Source organism: Sorex araneus, chromosome 4 (genome assembly GCF_027595985.1).
Source record: "Sorex araneus isolate mSorAra2 chromosome 4, mSorAra2.pri, whole genome shotgun sequence".
NCBI classification, from domain to species: domain Eukaryota; kingdom Metazoa; phylum Chordata; class Mammalia; order Eulipotyphla; family Soricidae; genus Sorex; species Sorex araneus.
In genome coordinates, this window is record NC_073305.1 from 196,666,382 (window position 1) to 196,681,837 (window position 15,456).

Consider the following 15,456-nt stretch of genomic DNA (forward strand, 5'->3'; position numbering starts at 1 on the left):
CGCGTTCGCTCAAAGCCGCCAACTCCACTAAGGCCGGAAGTTGACTTGCCCTTATCAAAGATGGCGGGAAAGCGTTTTCGTCTCCAAGGGAACAGTCCGTCAAGAGTGACCGCTGCCAGTTGTTCTGCGCACGCGCAGGAGTCCACGCAGTAGGAAGTGATGCTGCCCCGACCCGGTCGGGGGCTTTAGCGCGCGTGCGCGGTGGGCTGTTCCCGGCCGCTGTGTTGTGGATATGGTGGAGAAGAAAACTTCCGGTAGGTGAAGCGCTTCGGGTACCGTTGGGGTCCTGCCTCCCCAGCAATTCCGAACCTGGTCGAGAATATCCTCATTTATTCATCTGAAACCTTTTCCCCGCGCCTCCCTTGGGTCCAGGCGTGGGACCGGGCCCTAAGTCGTACTGTATGTTTCCTGGATGCGGTTCCCCGCCGGGCGCCAGGACTGGGGAAGAAAATTCATCCTTTCCCTCCTGTCCTGGATTTCGGGGAGCGGGGCCGACTCACCAGCCTTGGCATTGCAGAGTGATGCGCTCTCTGGTAAAGGGATGTGGTGCAAGTGGTACCCAGCGGCAGTCGCACAGCCGAGGGGATAAGGAAGGGCTGGAGGGGACCTAAATGCTCGGCGTGCAAATCGAGTTACGTATTCGCTCCTGCAGACGCGCGGGAACTCATGCCTGGCAGCGAGGAGCGTAGGAGCAGAGGCAGGAAAGTGTAGACCAAAGGGGAATAAATCTGGGTTCAGATATTAAAATCGGGTATGGGGTCTTGTCTTATTTTTTCTTCTTTATTTCGGTGCAGGGGCTCGAACCCGGGCTTCAAACAGGCAAGCACCCTACCCTAGAGGCCCATCCGTGGCCGCATTCAGGGATTGAAATGGAAGCCTTTGATTGCAAGCAGCAATTTGCAAACACGGGGAAACAATGCATTTGTGTAAAATGAAAATGCATGCCCCCCCAACACACATTCAGTAAGGGAGGAAGAAGGGGTCTTTTGGGGGGGCGGGGAGATAAGCACACAAGGTGGTGCCTAGGGTTTATTCCTGGCTCTGCACTCAGGATCACTCAGCAGTACTGGGGAACCATATGGGATACCGAGGATTGAATTGAACGTAGCTTGCGTTGTGCAAGGCAAGTGCCTTACCAGCCTCTACGATCTTTTGGCCCAGAAGTAGGGGCACTTAAGGGCAAAATTCAAAGCAGATAAGGTGGAGGGGGCAGCTTGGGGTGCCCTGACTGACAACAGGCTCCTTCCAGCACGGTTTCAGGTCTCAATCTCACTAATTCAGTCTTAGGTGGGCTCTGGGGGAGAGGAGCTCCTGACCTTCCATTTTTCAGAAGGAGCAGCACCAACACAGACGGGTTTGAAAGCCAGGTCCCGGGCTTAGGGTTTGCAGAGGCATACTGAAAGGTTTTGGGAAAAGCACCCCAGGAAGGCCTTCACTGTGCAGTTTAAGCCGTGTGGGAGGGCAGGGGAGAGCTGGGCAGGGCTTTCCCACTGAGTGATGACTTTGTTTTTTTCGTGGGTTTGATTTTTATTTTGGGGGGCAGGGAGGTGGGGGCTCACATCCAGCGGTGCTCAGGAACAAGTCCTGGGTCTGCACTCCAGGATCACTCCTTAGGGGCTGGGAGGACCATATGGGATGGTGGGAACCTCCCTGGGCCCAATGCGAGCTGGGCAAGCGCCCTTCCTCCTTCAGTATTGCTCTGACCCCTGCCAGCCCCACTGTTCTCTTTTAGAAAAGGCAGTTCTGGGGGGCGGGAGCGAGAGCACGTGGCCAACCTGGGTTTGATCCCAGGTAATGGTGAAAAGGTTTCACGTATGAGGGGAGTACAGAAGATGCCCGTCACTGGCGCCAGGGCTGCCAGGATGGTTTCCTACTAACAAATAGTTGTTGAGGGTGTTTTGTGGGGATATGGTGGAAATGGCGAGGGCACGGCAGGAGCACCCCCGAGCCTGCTAGGAGTGATCTCTGAGCACGGAGCCAGAAGTAAACCCTGAGCACTGCTAGGTGTGGCCCCAAACAACCCCCACCTAAAAAATAAAAGGCACTTCTGGCTTTAGTGCACAGGAGGGACCCCCACCCCACACAGGTCTGTCCCCTGTAGAACTTTCTTTTTTTTTTTTTTTTTTTTTTTTTTTGCTTTTTGGGTCACACCTGGCGATGCACAGGGGTTACTCCTGGCTCTGCACTCAGGAATTACCCCTGGCCGTGCTCAGGGGACCATATGGGATGCTGGGATTTGAACCCGGGTCGGCCGCGTGCAAGGCAAACGCCCTACCCGCTGTGCTATCTCTCCAGCCCCATGTCCCCTGTAGAACTTTCTAGAAGGATGAAAATGCTCTTAATCAGCACGGATTCCTGCTGGAGCCACTAGGAATGCCATGTGGCAGTGGACACTCAGCCGCCTCTAGTCCGTCTTCCCTGGCCCCAGCCCCGCTCGCTGATGCGGGTGGCACAGAGATCAGAGGTTGGAACATCAAGGTCAGGGTGCACAGCAGTGGCTCCTGCTTCCTGGGCCATTCCTCGGGCTGTGTCTGCGTGTGGTGAAGCGCCAAGAGCTCGGCTTATTCCTCTCTTGTCCTGCCGGTGACAGGCCTTAGGATGGCGCGCACATTTCCTGCCGCATGATTTGCAGTCGCTGCCTCATTGTAGAGGCAGGACTGTGGGGCTGGCTAGGAAGGTTTCCACGTGTCCGGGTGGGAAGCGATGAGACGAGATCAGTTGCTGCTCGGCCACCTGGTCCGCATCTCCCCCTCTGAGATCTCTGACCCTCTCCTGTCAGACTCCCAGGGCTGATTCCCTATAGGTATTTGAAGGTCAAACTCTTTTTATCGGTGGGGGGAGCCACACCCAGCAGTGCTCAGGGATCACTCCTGGTGGTGTGAGAAGGACCATATGCGGGGCCAGGGATTGAAGCTGGCTCCGTCCCAAGCAGGTGCTTCTCACTGGGGCGCTGTGACTGTCCCTTTCCTCATGCATTCTGTGGGTACTGTTGACTCACTTGAGTCCCCGCCCCACTTCCCACGGCAGGTTCTGGCATTTGCTGGAAGCCGGGAGACAGCTTGGCACGTGGAAGGGAGGTGGCAGGAAGCAGCGATCAAGAGCAGGTAGTTCCGGCTTGGAATTGTGCCCCAGCCACTTACCAGCAGCGTGAACTCTGACCTCTGAACTTCAGTGAACGTGGCTGATATAATGATGCTGTCTCAGGGTTGTTGCAAGGGTTAAAGGGTTCCATCGATGGGCCTGGAGAGATTGTAGGCAGGGAGGGCCCTTGCCTTACACAAGGCCCACCCAGGTTTGACCCCCAGCACCCCACGTAGTCCCTACAAGCACTTCGAGGAGTAATTCCTGAATGCTGAGCCAGGAGTAATCCCTGAGTACAGCCCGGTGTGCCTCCCCCCCAAAAAAAAAAAAAAAACTCACAAGATTCCATGTATGCAGAGTACAGAAAGTGCATGTGACTGGTGCTAGGGCTATTAGGGTGGTTTCAGGCACTAAGGAATACTTCTTTCAGCAAACAGGTATTTTTTGGCACATTGCAGGGATGTTCTAGGTGGGCAGCTGCGTGGGCGGGAGCACAGGTTAGCTTGCAGAGCGCTGGGAGCCCTCAAGAACTGCAGAGGGAACCCTAAACCAGAGGGGAAAAAACCCTGATAAACAGCTGTCTGTCGATGGAGAGAGAGGTTCAGAATGACTCCCTGGCTCCGGGCTGGTGTCTGCAGTGACATGTTCTACCACTACAGAGGCGCAGGAGGGAACGCCCACCTGAGTCCTTGGGGTCCACTAGGATTCCCCAGACCCATTTGCACGTGGGTGAGAGAGACCTGCACTTGGATTTTTCAAAAATGTCAGGAGTGTGGGAGTGAGAAAGGGAAGAAGGATAGCAGTGCCGGCGGCGTCCTTAGAGGCAGGAGAGAGGGACCCCCACACCTTGGGCGGTGGAGAGTGCAAATGCAGAGACTGTCCACCAGGGGGAGCCCGTCAGCGAGGGCTGTTTGGGGCGCGGGGACTGCAGCTCAGTTCTGCCCGGGTGCCTCCACGGCCTGTGCCCACCTTCCCCTCGGCCAGAGCCAGTTGGCTGCGGGCTGGGGTGCGGACACAGGTGAGGAAGTGAAGTGGAGAGATGCAGAGAGTCGGCGGGGTTTCTGTGCAGGCCAAACCCTCCCGGAGGAGGCGGCCCTGCCGGGAGCAGCCAGGGAGCTGCAGGGTTGCAGGGAGGCGGGGATCCACACATCCTGGGCTGTGTGACGGGGAGCGAAGGCGCCCCGCAGGGCCCCACACCACCTGGGTCTCCACCTGCCTGTCTGCACGCTCTGCCTGTGAAGCTTTGCGTGGCTGGGTCTGGGACGGGGCACAGGGAAGGTCCGGGGGGAAAATATGGAACCCAGGGCGTGGGGACTTGGTAAAGGCAGAGATCTGGGGACCTGCGCCCCCCCCACTGCCCAGAGCCAGGGTCAGCCCGCCTTGCGCCCACCCGCCCTGTCTAGTTCGCTCCCAGGACCCTGGACAGCGGCGGGTACTGGACCGGGCCGCCCGGCAGCGCCGCATCAACCGGCAGCTTGAGGCCTTGGAGAATGACAACTTCCAGGACGACCCGCACGCGGGGCTCCCCCAGCTGGGCAAGAGGCTGCCGCAGTTCGACGATGACGCAGATACGGGTGAGGTGGGGGCAGGGACAGGACCCAGGGGGCCCCAGCGCTGCCTCCCGGGCCATCAGTGCTGGCATCAAGCCCTAGAATTAGGGTGTGGGGATGGAGGAAGGCGGGGAGGGGGCGGGGCGAGGGCGGTGGGAGGCCCAAGCCTCGGGGATCATGAGGGCGGGAGTGGACACGCGGGGCACCGGGAAATGAGGTAACCAGTCCCCCCGCCCCCCCGCTAGGGAAGAAAAAGAAAAAAACACGAGGGGACCATTTCAAGCTGCGATTTCGCAAAAACTTCCAGGCCTTGCTGGAGGAGCAGGTGAGGGGCCTCGGGGAGCCTTGGCGAGGGTCCAGGGGGAGGGGTGGGGGCGCGTGGTGGATTCTGCTGCTGTGTCCTGCAGAACCTGAGCGTGGCTGAGGGCCCCAACTATCTGACCGCCTGTGCCGGGCCCCCCTCGAGGCCCCAGCGCCCCTTCTGCGCCGTCTGCGGCTTCCCCTCGCCCTACACATGTGTCAGCTGTGGTGCCCGCTACTGTACCGTGCGCTGCCTGGGCACCCACCAGGAGACCAGGTGAGCCAGCACCCTGAAGACTGCCCCCCCGACTCCCTGAGCTCCCCACGACTCATCCAGGCCTCTGCCTGCAGGTGCCTCAAGTGGACTGTGTGATCCCGGGCAGCGCACCCGCTAAAAGACAGCCTCCCCAGGACTCCTCACCCGGCCGGGGAGCCCCACTGTGTGACAACCATGGGGGTGCACTTGTACTAAAAGGTTTGCGGGGAGCCCCATTGTGTGACCACCGTGGGGGTGCACTTGTAATAAAAGGTTTGGAGCAGAAGCAGCCTGCTGGGTCATATGGCCGTGGCGTGCGGCAGAGGGCAGGGCAGGGGGGACTGCCGGCTCCACCCTGCTCCAGGCTCCCTGTGGGTCCCTGAGCAGGAGGTGTGTCCCCTCCCCCCACCTGTTCCTGCTTTCAGGCCTTTCTGGCTTCTTGGAGGTGTCTGAGACTGTGGTCGGGCTCCAGATGCCGGGGGCAGGGACCGGGCCTGAGGAGTCTGCCTGCTCTGTATCTGGCTTCTGGTACTCAGCCCCTGGGGAGCAAGCACTGTGTCCCCAGCGCCACCTGCTGCAGGTGGTAGTGGGGTTTCAAACAAAGTCCAGAAAGGTCCTTGGTGGGTGGGGACAGTGAACCTCCAGAGGCTCCTGCTAAGGTTCTGGGGCCTCGTCCCTGCACCTTCAGGGGTCCTTGCCAGCGGGAGCTTGAGAGCGCCTGGAGCTGAGGCTCGGCTGGGCCCTCGTCACCGGCTGCCTTTGCTGCCCCATGGGCTGGATCTTAGTGAGATCCAGCAAAGCTGGGGACAGACCCCTTTGCACGCCCTTCTCCCACTTTGGGGCACTTTCTTGGGTGGACTCTGCCCCTCACAGGTCTTCTTGAGGAAATGCAAACACTTCCTGTGCAGCCCTGCCCTGGACAGGCCTGAGGGTGGAGGACAGGCCGTCAGACCATCCTGAGCACCGGCGGCTTCTGACCAGCGTCCTTCCGTTGGAGGGGGAGTGTCTGTCCTCTGTACTGGGTCTGGGCAGAACAAGCCTCGAGATACCAGAAGCTTCGTAGGGGAATAGCAGATGCCCAGGCACAGGGCAGGTCTGGTCGCCGTGGGGAGCTTGGCACCGGGGCAGGGTGCGGGGCAAGTCCCACACAGAGACAGACTGGGGGGCACGAGGGGCACGGGGGACATTGGTGGAGGGCCGTGGGCATGCTGAAGGGACTGGTGTAGGAATACTGTGTGCCTGAATGAAGCTCAGTCACAAATATCTTTGTAACTCACGTGATTCAACAAACAAAATAGAAACAAGCCCCCGTGGAAGCCAGCTGGCCCTGCGGCTGGGGGGGAGTGGCCACCCGATGACCCGCTCCCGGGCTTTCCTGGAGGGGCTGAGGTGTGGCTGCCAGGCGTGGCTGGGTCTCTGTCCGTGGAATCCCTGACCTTCAGATCCCAGACATGTCGTAAAATTGCGTGTCGGGACGTGATGATGCGTCTTGTGTGTGCCCCAGCCTGTGGGTTCTGCACGGCACCCTGCGCTCACTGTTCTTGGGCCTGTCTGAGTGTCCACTTCCTGTCTCCACCCTGCACCAGACCAGGCCTCCTGGACCTTCTCCCTGCCTCCTTCTTGCCTTGTTCCCTGCCCCGATCCCCCGCCCACTCAGTCCCAGGCTGCAACCTCTGGAGCATCTGGGAGGTTGCTGGGTACCGCCAGGCCCTTGGTGAGAAACGCTGCTGTGGCCCCCGTCTTTATAGCAGAGGACAGCAGCCAGGGAAAGGCAGCTATCACAGACTGCTGCGGGTGGGGGTGGTCACTTCCTAAGCGGAATCTCAGCTCCTGCCCCTTGGTGGCCACCACACAAAACCACGTGCAACCTGCCATCTCACTGGATGAGACCGTCCGCAGGTGATGGGGAGGGGACAGGTGACCCCAGTCAGCCTTTGATTGGCTTAGAACCAATCCAGACTTTGCTCCCCTGAACAGTTCACGATAAAGTTTATTGGTGTGTGAATGATACAGACTCCTAACACGGGATACTGCAGCTCCTTACTGCCCAGAGCCCGGGTCCAGAAGTCGGGGGGACTGGCTGTCCGCTCCAGGAAATCTGGGCTGAGTTCTCAGGAGGTGCATTCTCGGACCAGGACTAGGTGGAGGAGGCGTGGCCTCTGGGTGCTGGGCGTGGCCTCCAGATGTGGGCGGGGCCAGGGCGCCCCTGTGGCTCTGACTGGTGGCCCAGGCCTGAGCCCCGCCCAGCCTGGCTGTCCGAGCCCCCAGCGGCCCCTGGACAGTGGCGTGGGAAGACGACGGGGTCCATGGGCCAGGCTGCTAGACGTACGCGTTTTTCCCATATTTTCCGAAGCTGATGTCCACGTTGTCATCAGAAGCCGCGGGCCGCAGATGGGTGTTGACGCTGGCGCTGGGCCTGGTGGGGGCCTTGTAGGGCAGCCAGGTCCTGCGGGGGATACGGGTTAGCCAGGTGCTGCCGCCCAGCCCCGCCGCCCGGCCCACGGCACCCGCTCACCTGGCAGGGGCCGCCTCGTCCTCCGGGGCGCAGCAGCAGTTGACCCCAAGACAGAGGCCACCCAGGATGGACAGCAGCGAGGCGCTCCAGCCCAGGTAGAGGGCCGGGCCCAGCTCGTACCTGGAGACAAGAGCGGCCAGGCTCGGGACCATGCCCGGGAACACCCACAGCACCCCTCCCCCCAGGGGCGCCCCCACACTCACTTGGTTCCGGGGTACAAGGGGTCAAAGAATTCCCGGGTGATGTTGAAGGCGTACCAGGAGATGGCCACCATCCCGCAGAAACCTGGGGCAGCTGGCGTTAGGGGGCCGGGAACGCGCCCTGTCCAGACCCTTCCCTTCCCCTCTCAACTCCAAACCACCTTCCTGGGGTCCGTGGCACCTCCTGCCCCAGGGGACACACCTGCCTGTTCCCCGACAGGTCTGCTTGGTCCCCACCCCTCATGGGCCCCTGCGGGTCTCCCACACTTGGAGCCGGGCCCAGCCGCCCTGGCCTTGCAGGCTTGTGGGGACCAGCCAGGGTGAGGGGTGAGGGACACTTCCCAGACCCTGTGTGTGGGACGTCTGGCTCAGTCCTCCCTGTCGGGCTGGGAGACACCCCTCACCACTACCAACAATCCATCCCCCAGGAAACAGTCTGGGGAAGGGGGAGTCAGCAAGCACTGAGAGGGCAGGGCATTACCAGACAGGATGTGGAGAACCCCGGCCGTGGCCGCCAGCTTGGCCTTCCTGGAGAGCACCACACTCCCCACGGTGGTGCAGCGCAGGCCCGGCACGCCGAGGAGGAGGCCCAGGAAGCCCAGGAGGATGGCGGTGATCATGAGCGCCCGGCTGGCCTGGAGGTACCCTGCGGGGACACAGCCATGGGTCCCAGGCCTGGGCTAGCCCGCCTCTACACAGGAGCCCCAGCCCCGCCTCGCACCTCCACTCCGGGGGTGCCGTGTTCCCCACTGCACGCTGTTCACCTGCAGCCTGGTCTCTACCCACCAGGCATCAGTCCCGTGGCCCCCACAGAGGGACCCCTTCTCTGCTGGGCTCCCTCACTCGGCTGCCAGCAGGGGGCAGCGGTGGGCCAGTGCCTGGCACCTAGCTCTCCGGCTTTCTGCACCTTGGTTTCCCCTTCCCCAGAGCAGGGGGAACGGCACTGGACCCCCTTCCTGCTCCCCCCTCCCCTTCCCTGAAGGCTGCCACGCGCTGCCAAGGACCTTGTACCCCTTTCACGGGTGGGGCAGGTTTCGGTGCTGCAAGGGTTTCGGCTGGGTCCCTGCCAGGAGAGTGGCAAGTGGCGAGGAATTGGGGGGTAGGGAGGAGGAACAAAGTTCTCGGGGAGCACGTTCTCACTCCTGGCCACGCCCTCCAGAGTCCCTCCCGTCAGGCCTGGCCACGCCCACGCCCAGGCTCTGCATGGGGAGTGCTGAGCAGTGCGGCCGCAATCAGCACCCCAGGGCCAGCACCCCCGTCCTGACAGGGAGGTGGCCCTCATGCTCCTCCCCCCCCAGGCTGTTCTCCCTGTGCATGTGCCTCTCGGACCTGCACTCAGGCTGGGGGCGTGGGGGAGGGAGTGGGATGGTAGCTTCTGAGCTGGCCACCCACTTCTGTCCACCAGACCCAAGTGGGGGGCTGTCTGGCCAACTGGGGTGAGGGTGCCTTAGTCCTGAGGCTGCCTCAGGAGAGGGGACTGTGGGCGCGCGAGACACCCCCACCTCTGCACATACACACACACCATACTCACCCCCACACCCTCCTCATACCCACACCCCAGTCTCCACACACCCACACACACCCCCTCCACACACCACAACCCTCCACCCACACACACCCCAGGCCATGTAACCATGTAACCGCCCAGTGGATGCCCCTCACCCTGGCATGGGGTTGGCCCCAGGGTCTCCCCTGCTGAGCCCCGCTGGGCGGCCCCTGTTCCCTCCAACTGCCCAGAAGGGCACAGAGCCACACAGACAGGGTTCCTGGTTGCCCCTCTCTGGCCGACGGGGGCAGCAGGAGGATGGAGAGCAGGCTCAGGGGGCAGGAAGCAAGCGACCCTCAGGCCAGCAGCCACAGACAGCTGCAGTGCCCCAAGCGCCTCACGGAACCCAGCGCCTGTCCCCAGGAGCTCCCAGCCTCCCGACAGCAGGTGACGCGGCAGGAGTTCCCCTAAAAACATTGGCTCCTTGGCAGCGAGCCCGATGCCCAGGGTAGTGGCCGGACTGTGCCCTCCTCACCCCCCAACTAGGGCGAGCCAGCCCCAAACTAAAGCAACTAAAGCAGGCGGGGAGCAGGGACAGCTCTGGTGGCCCCGAGAGCCCCGCCTCCACCCCACGGGACCCCAGTTTCCCCTGGGGCAGGCCCAGAGCCGGGCAGCAGGTGTGGGAGACGCCAGAGCCCAGCCCGCCCCGGCAGCCACGCAGACCAGGGGGCAGAGGGCAGAGGGCAGGGGGCCACGTGCAAGCAGGTGCCTAAGCCTGGGGGACCCCCCCTCGCCCCGGCCCGCCCCCAGCCCACATACCGGACAGCGCCAGCATGGACGGGAATTCTCGGCAGTTGTACACGCCCGTGGAGTCCGTGGCACAGCTGTACCAGAGGTTCTCGAAGATGGTGCTGGTGGTGATGACGTTCCCGTGCACGGTGGACACCCGCCACTGGCTGTGCGGCAGGGTCACCCCCAGCATCAGCAGCCCCAGCGCGCCCATGAAGTAGCCCAGGGTCTCCACTGCCATGGACATGGTGGCAGGCGGCCCCCGAGAGGGCGCGGGCAGCAGGGGCCCCGGGGCCGCCTGGCTCCTGGGCGAGCCCTCGAAGGCTCTGCTGCGCTGTGGGGCGGTCCGGAGAATGAGCCGGGAGCGCTGCAGCTGCTGACCAGGAGATGGAGGGAATAAACGAAACGGCCAAAAGTCCACCCCCTCCCCCGCCTCCCGGCTGTCCCGCCTCCCCGCCCCAAGAGGGTGGGGGGCAGGACTTACCCGGGTGTGACTAACGGATGCAGCCAGGAGGGGGCCCCCCATGGGAGGCCCTGGGAGCCAAGGGGAAGCGTCTGTCTCTGAGTCAGCTTTCACCGGGGGCCTGGGAATAGTTGGGGGTACCCGAGCCGGGGATGGTTTGGGGGTGTGCGGTCACCCCCGTCGGGAGGGTGGGCAGAGCGTTGGAGAAACCCAGAGCCCCAGGCCTTTAGACTTTTTGGTCTCCAAAGAAGGGTGCAGAGGACCCCATAGCTCTGGGGTCCAACAGGCCCCTCCATTTAACAGGGAGTTGGGGGCGGGGGAGGAGTTTGTTACTTCCCGGACACTTGCGCCCCAGCAGCAGCCTGTGGGCACAGGTGCCGGAGCCCAGGCCGCTGCCCACTCTCCTCTGACACAAGGGCCCTGGCCTGGTCCGGGGGCAGGGTTGGGGCGAGGCCAGCTGGTTGCTTCCCTCTGACTGGCCCGTCCCCGCTCCCCGAGCCTGAAGGTCCCCTTGGTGTGGTGATCTTTGACTCTCGGCGTGGTCCCGAGGGGAAAGCACGGCCTGGATGAGATCCTGCAGCTAATCTCCGCTGCGGCCACTTATCGCATGTGTCACTCCCCTATTAATGGTGATGGATTAGGAGCCTCTGTGTCCCGGCCCTGAGCGCAGGCTCAGCACCTGTCGTGGCGTCGCACAGGGGTGGTCCATGGCTGGGATGCAGGTGTGGGACCGCTTGCCCCCCCCACCTGCTATCCCAGGGCCCACACTCAGGCCGTGCCAGGTTCTCCTTGGGCATGTGCAGCTGAGACTGGGCAGCTACACGGGTGCCCGTTTCCCTGCCACTCCTCCCCGTGCCCCCCCGCCCCCGGCTGTGGAACGCATGGTATGTGGGCGCCTGCGGCCCACACGGAGCCTGGCACAGGCAGGATGGGGGCCGCACAGCCTCCCACCAACCAGCCAGCGTCCAGGGTGTCCTGGCTTCCTGGCCTCCCCCCGCCTAGGCCCTCCTCCCGAGGACAGGGGCGGAGGAAGGCAAAGACGCAGGAAGACAAAGGGAGGGAAGGGCGGGGGTTCTGGAGGAAGCGAGTGGGGGCCCCGGGTGTGGAAAACTCCACGTGCAGAGCAGCAGCTGAGTGGGTCAGAGGAGACAGCAGCAGCCGCGCGCCCGTCCCACCTCCGACCTCTCAACTCGCCCAGGGGCCGGGCCGCGTGGCCCCGCAGCTGCCGGGGGCAGAGGGGAGGAAGGAAGGGTGTGGGGTCGGGAGCCCGCCGCAGTCTGCAGGCCAGGGGGCAGAGCGCCCGGCTGGCCAGGAGCCCGGGAGGGTGAGGAACCTGCTGCTTCCTCCAGCCCCGGCCTCCCGAGACAGACGCACACGCCGACACACACAGCACGCCGCTGAGTCCAGAGCCAGTTTATTACACTTATCCCAAGTACATGGTTTGGGGCCCCAGGGCAGGGCTCAGGGAGCGGAGGCTGAAGCCAGCGCGGACAGATAGGCCCCTCGGAGTGTCCTCCTGGGCTCCCACGTGTCCCTGGGCAGGGGCGGGGCGCCGTGCGTCCTTCAGGGTTTGGACTTGGAGACAGCGAGTCCGATGAGTCCAGCCAAGCCCGCCACGCCCAGGGCCATGCCTCCGACGATGGCCATGCCCACCAGCCCATCTGGGGAGGCAAAGGGATGGTCAGGGGCCTGCGGGGGAAGGCCGGGGGAGGGGGGGTGTGTGTTGGGGGGAGGGGTCACCTTTCTTCATGGCCTTGTCGATGAGCCGCTCCAGTTCCTTAGCCTGGTTGTTTTGGGGCTCCGTCTGCAGCAGCCCGCGCACGTATTTCAGGGCCTTCTCATATTCCTAGTGGGGACACACAGGCAGCCCCCCAGGCCTGTGAGCCGCCTCCCAGGCTCCACCCAGCTGAGTAGAGTCCACAAACAACCCCACTGTGTGGGGGTGATAAGCCGGGGGAGATAACAACCCACGGCACGCGGCTGCACCCCAACCCTGACGTCATCTGCGCCCTACACCCTGGCACCTGCTCCCTGCCTCTCACCTCTTCTCATCACCTCACACCCCGTGCCCCGCCCCATCCCCTGCCTACTGCCCTGTCCAGCCCTCCTGCTGACCAGGGCTGGACCTGGGAGGAGAGAAGGTGGCATGCAGGGCACTGCGCCCCCTGGCGTGGCAGTTACGGGGCTGCTCTGGGCCTCACCTTGAGCCGGTAATTCCCCACGGCCAGGTAGAAGACGTAATCCCGCTGTTCCTCTTTGCTTCCCTTGGGCAGCAGTTCTGGGGGGACAGATAAGGGGGTGAAAACCTCTTCACAGTGGACACCTCAAAACCCCAATGTCCTGACTGCCACTCAAGGGCCCCCGAGTGTCTGCCACGTGCCTAGAGCCGTGCAGAGCGCCGCCGGCAGAGGAAACCCCCTTCCCCCACTCTGGGAAAAAGGGCACACAAACGCACCCTCCATCAGGCTGCCCAAGTGACCCCACCTGACCCCACCTTACCTCGGCAATTTCCCAGAAGCATGTGTGTTTGGTTGTGCCTGGCTAGGCTAGAATGGGTGGTTAAGTGGTTCTGCAGGTGTCTAAAATTTCCCCCGTGTTTGTGCTCTGGCCTGCCCTAGACAGGCGACACTGGGCGATGGCTTCCACAGCTGTGCCCGGGCGCCCGCCGCAGCTAAGGACACTACATGTGCGCGATCTTCCTCCATTTCCTCGAGGAATCCTTTACTCAGACACACGCGGTGCCCCTCGCCACGGGACGAAAGGAGGGAATGCTGGCAAGGAGGGCGGCTGACAAACGGGGACCCTCCCCAAACTAACAGGTACCGGGATTCGGACAAACAGGGGCGATTCCCCAACAAACAAACCAGGGTGCCAAGGCAAAAGCACCATGTCTCTTAGCTCACAGGTTTGGGGGGCTGGCTCTTAAAGTCTGTCCAGCCGAACACCACAAAAGGTGTCCAACGGCCGCTGAGTGAGCAACACGCGCGGCCAGACCGCGCCAGCCCGGGCGCTGGTTCCATCAGGGAGCGACCTTAAGACAAGCTGCTCTCCTGGGGGGCGCACCAGACTGGGCAAGTCTCCCGGGACTGCCAGTCGGGCTGTGGGACAAAACAATGACGTGAAGCCCCAAAACAATGACGCGGAGGCCGGCAGACCGGTAGCCCTTTGTTGTGCGTGTTTACAGGAAAACAAGCGCGCGGAGTGAGGGGTCTGCGGAGCCCCCGCCTCACCCTCCAGCAGGGCGATGCCTTTCCGGATGTCCTCGTTGTACTTGCTCCGCACCAGGCACCAGGCGTACTCGAACTGCGTGCTCTTGCACACGGCGCCCGCGGCCTGCTCCGACTGAAACTTCTTTTCGAACTTCTGCCATGGGGGAATTGGGGCGTCATTTCCAAGGGTCAGGGCCCCCCACCCCTACCCCCCGGGCTCGGCGCGCTGTATCCCGGAAGGGGGCGCCCGCGGGGCCCGCCTCCTCCCCCTCGCGGCACCGGGCGGAGATGCCACCTGGTGGCGGCTCCAGGCACGGCTCCCGGAGCAGCTGACCGCGGCCGAACAGTAAACACGCTGTCAGAGCAGCTCGGCACCAGCCCCCGCGCCGCCACACCCCACGGGGCCTGGACCCGCCTTCCTCGCAAAAACGGGCATAAGTCACTTTCTAGGGCGGGCTAGGCGCTCGGGGCCGTGGAACTCTCGGGATTTTCCTACACCCCCCCCCTCCCGCCCACTGCGGGGCGCCCAGGACAGGGGTCGCTCCCGCCCTGACCGCGTCACTCTGGCACGGACCCAGACCGATAGGTTCCCAGGCCAGGCTCTGGCTCGAGTTCGAGGCGCAGTGCCGCGAGACTACAACTCCCATCGGCCCGTGCGGCACAGGGCAGCCTCGCGCGGAGGGCGGGCACGGCAGGGGCCGCTGGGAGTCGTAGTTCGGCTTCGCTCTCGGGGCTGATGCTGGGAAAAGGGCTTGGCCCCTACCCGACTCTCCCACACCCCGCCCGTCCGAGCGTCCCTTTCCCTCCCTCCACATCTGGCCTCACCACCAGGTCGTCCACAGACACCAGCTCGTTCAGCACGGCCTCCATGGCCGCCACCCCGCAATCCTCACACCTCAGACACTACTGTGCCTCTGTTTCCATGGCCTACTGGCAGGGGCGGACGGCCACTTCCGGCGTCCGGCGGAAGCAGGCCCCCTCCCCTGCGCAGAGCCAACCGCCTCGCGCAGCAGGTGCTAAGCCCGCCCCCACCGAAGGGCACGCCCCGCCTCTTCCTCCCCACGAAGTCATCGGCGAGCAGGCTTGCGCATGCTCAGACCGGGCAGCTTCACCTGCAGAAGCCCACTCAGGCCCCACAGACCCTCTACCCGCCACTCTGCGTGTTGTCTCTCCGCCCGAACCAAGTCTGAGGCTGTGTCTTAGTGACTGGCCTCGGGACAGGAAATGGCTACATCTGACGGAGAACTGGGCCTGATCACATTATTTGGGGGCCAGTAACTCTGCACTTGCTCGTTGTCCCTCCCTTCCACTCTGCTCCCAGAAACAGAGGACCCCGCAGGCTCCTTGTCGCGTCAACTCCCGCGAGGAGGTCTTGACTAGGAGAAAGGTTTCCAGCCGACTCTGGGAGAGGAGGGGGCGCTGCTAAGTACGACAAAGAAACAGAAGTCCAAGGCGGGGAGACTGCACGGGCACGTAAAGAAAAGCTGTCGCCCTTTCTTAGCAAAGGTCTAGTCCATCCCCGAAAGGTCGGTCTGCACGTGCGGGAGACGAGGCTGGCAGGGTACAAGCTCCTTCTCCCTTCAAGCACAGTGGTCCAGAACACACTA

General features: G+C 63.0%; 3 protein-coding genes across 3 annotated transcripts; 1 reads left to right on the forward strand and 2 right to left on the reverse strand.

Annotated features, from left to right (window-relative positions):
* The first annotated feature begins 95 nt into the window (after positions 1–95).
* Positions 96–5,473, forward strand: ZNHIT1 (zinc finger HIT-type containing 1). Its single transcript, XM_004620861.2, has 5 exons — positions 96–254; positions 4,485–4,655; positions 4,877–4,956; positions 5,039–5,208; positions 5,283–5,473. Exons 1-5 carry the CDS (start codon positions 233–235, stop codon positions 5,302–5,304), a joined length of 465 nt encoding a protein of 154 aa, XP_004620918.1. The 5' UTR covers positions 96–232; the 3' UTR covers positions 5,305–5,473.
* A 1,720-nt stretch (positions 5,474–7,193) lies between these two features.
* CLDN15 (claudin 15) lies at positions 7,194–10,587 on the reverse strand. The gene is made up of 5 exons (XM_004620860.2): positions 10,208–10,587; positions 8,384–8,548; positions 7,906–7,987; positions 7,703–7,822; positions 7,194–7,633 (listed from the first exon to the last, which is right to left on the reverse strand). Exons 1-5 carry the CDS (start codon positions 10,422–10,424, stop codon positions 7,507–7,509), a joined length of 711 nt encoding a protein of 236 aa, XP_004620917.1. The 5' UTR covers positions 10,425–10,587; the 3' UTR covers positions 7,194–7,506.
* A 1,450-nt stretch (positions 10,588–12,037) lies between these two features.
* Positions 12,038–14,833, reverse strand: FIS1 (fission, mitochondrial 1). Its single transcript, XM_004620898.2, has 5 exons — positions 14,675–14,833; positions 13,871–14,003; positions 12,842–12,918; positions 12,381–12,486; positions 12,038–12,301 (listed from the first exon to the last, which is right to left on the reverse strand). Exons 1-5 carry the CDS (start codon positions 14,717–14,719, stop codon positions 12,204–12,206), a joined length of 459 nt encoding a protein of 152 aa, XP_004620955.1. The 5' UTR covers positions 14,720–14,833; the 3' UTR covers positions 12,038–12,203.
* Between the last annotated feature and the right edge of the window lie 623 nt (positions 14,834–15,456).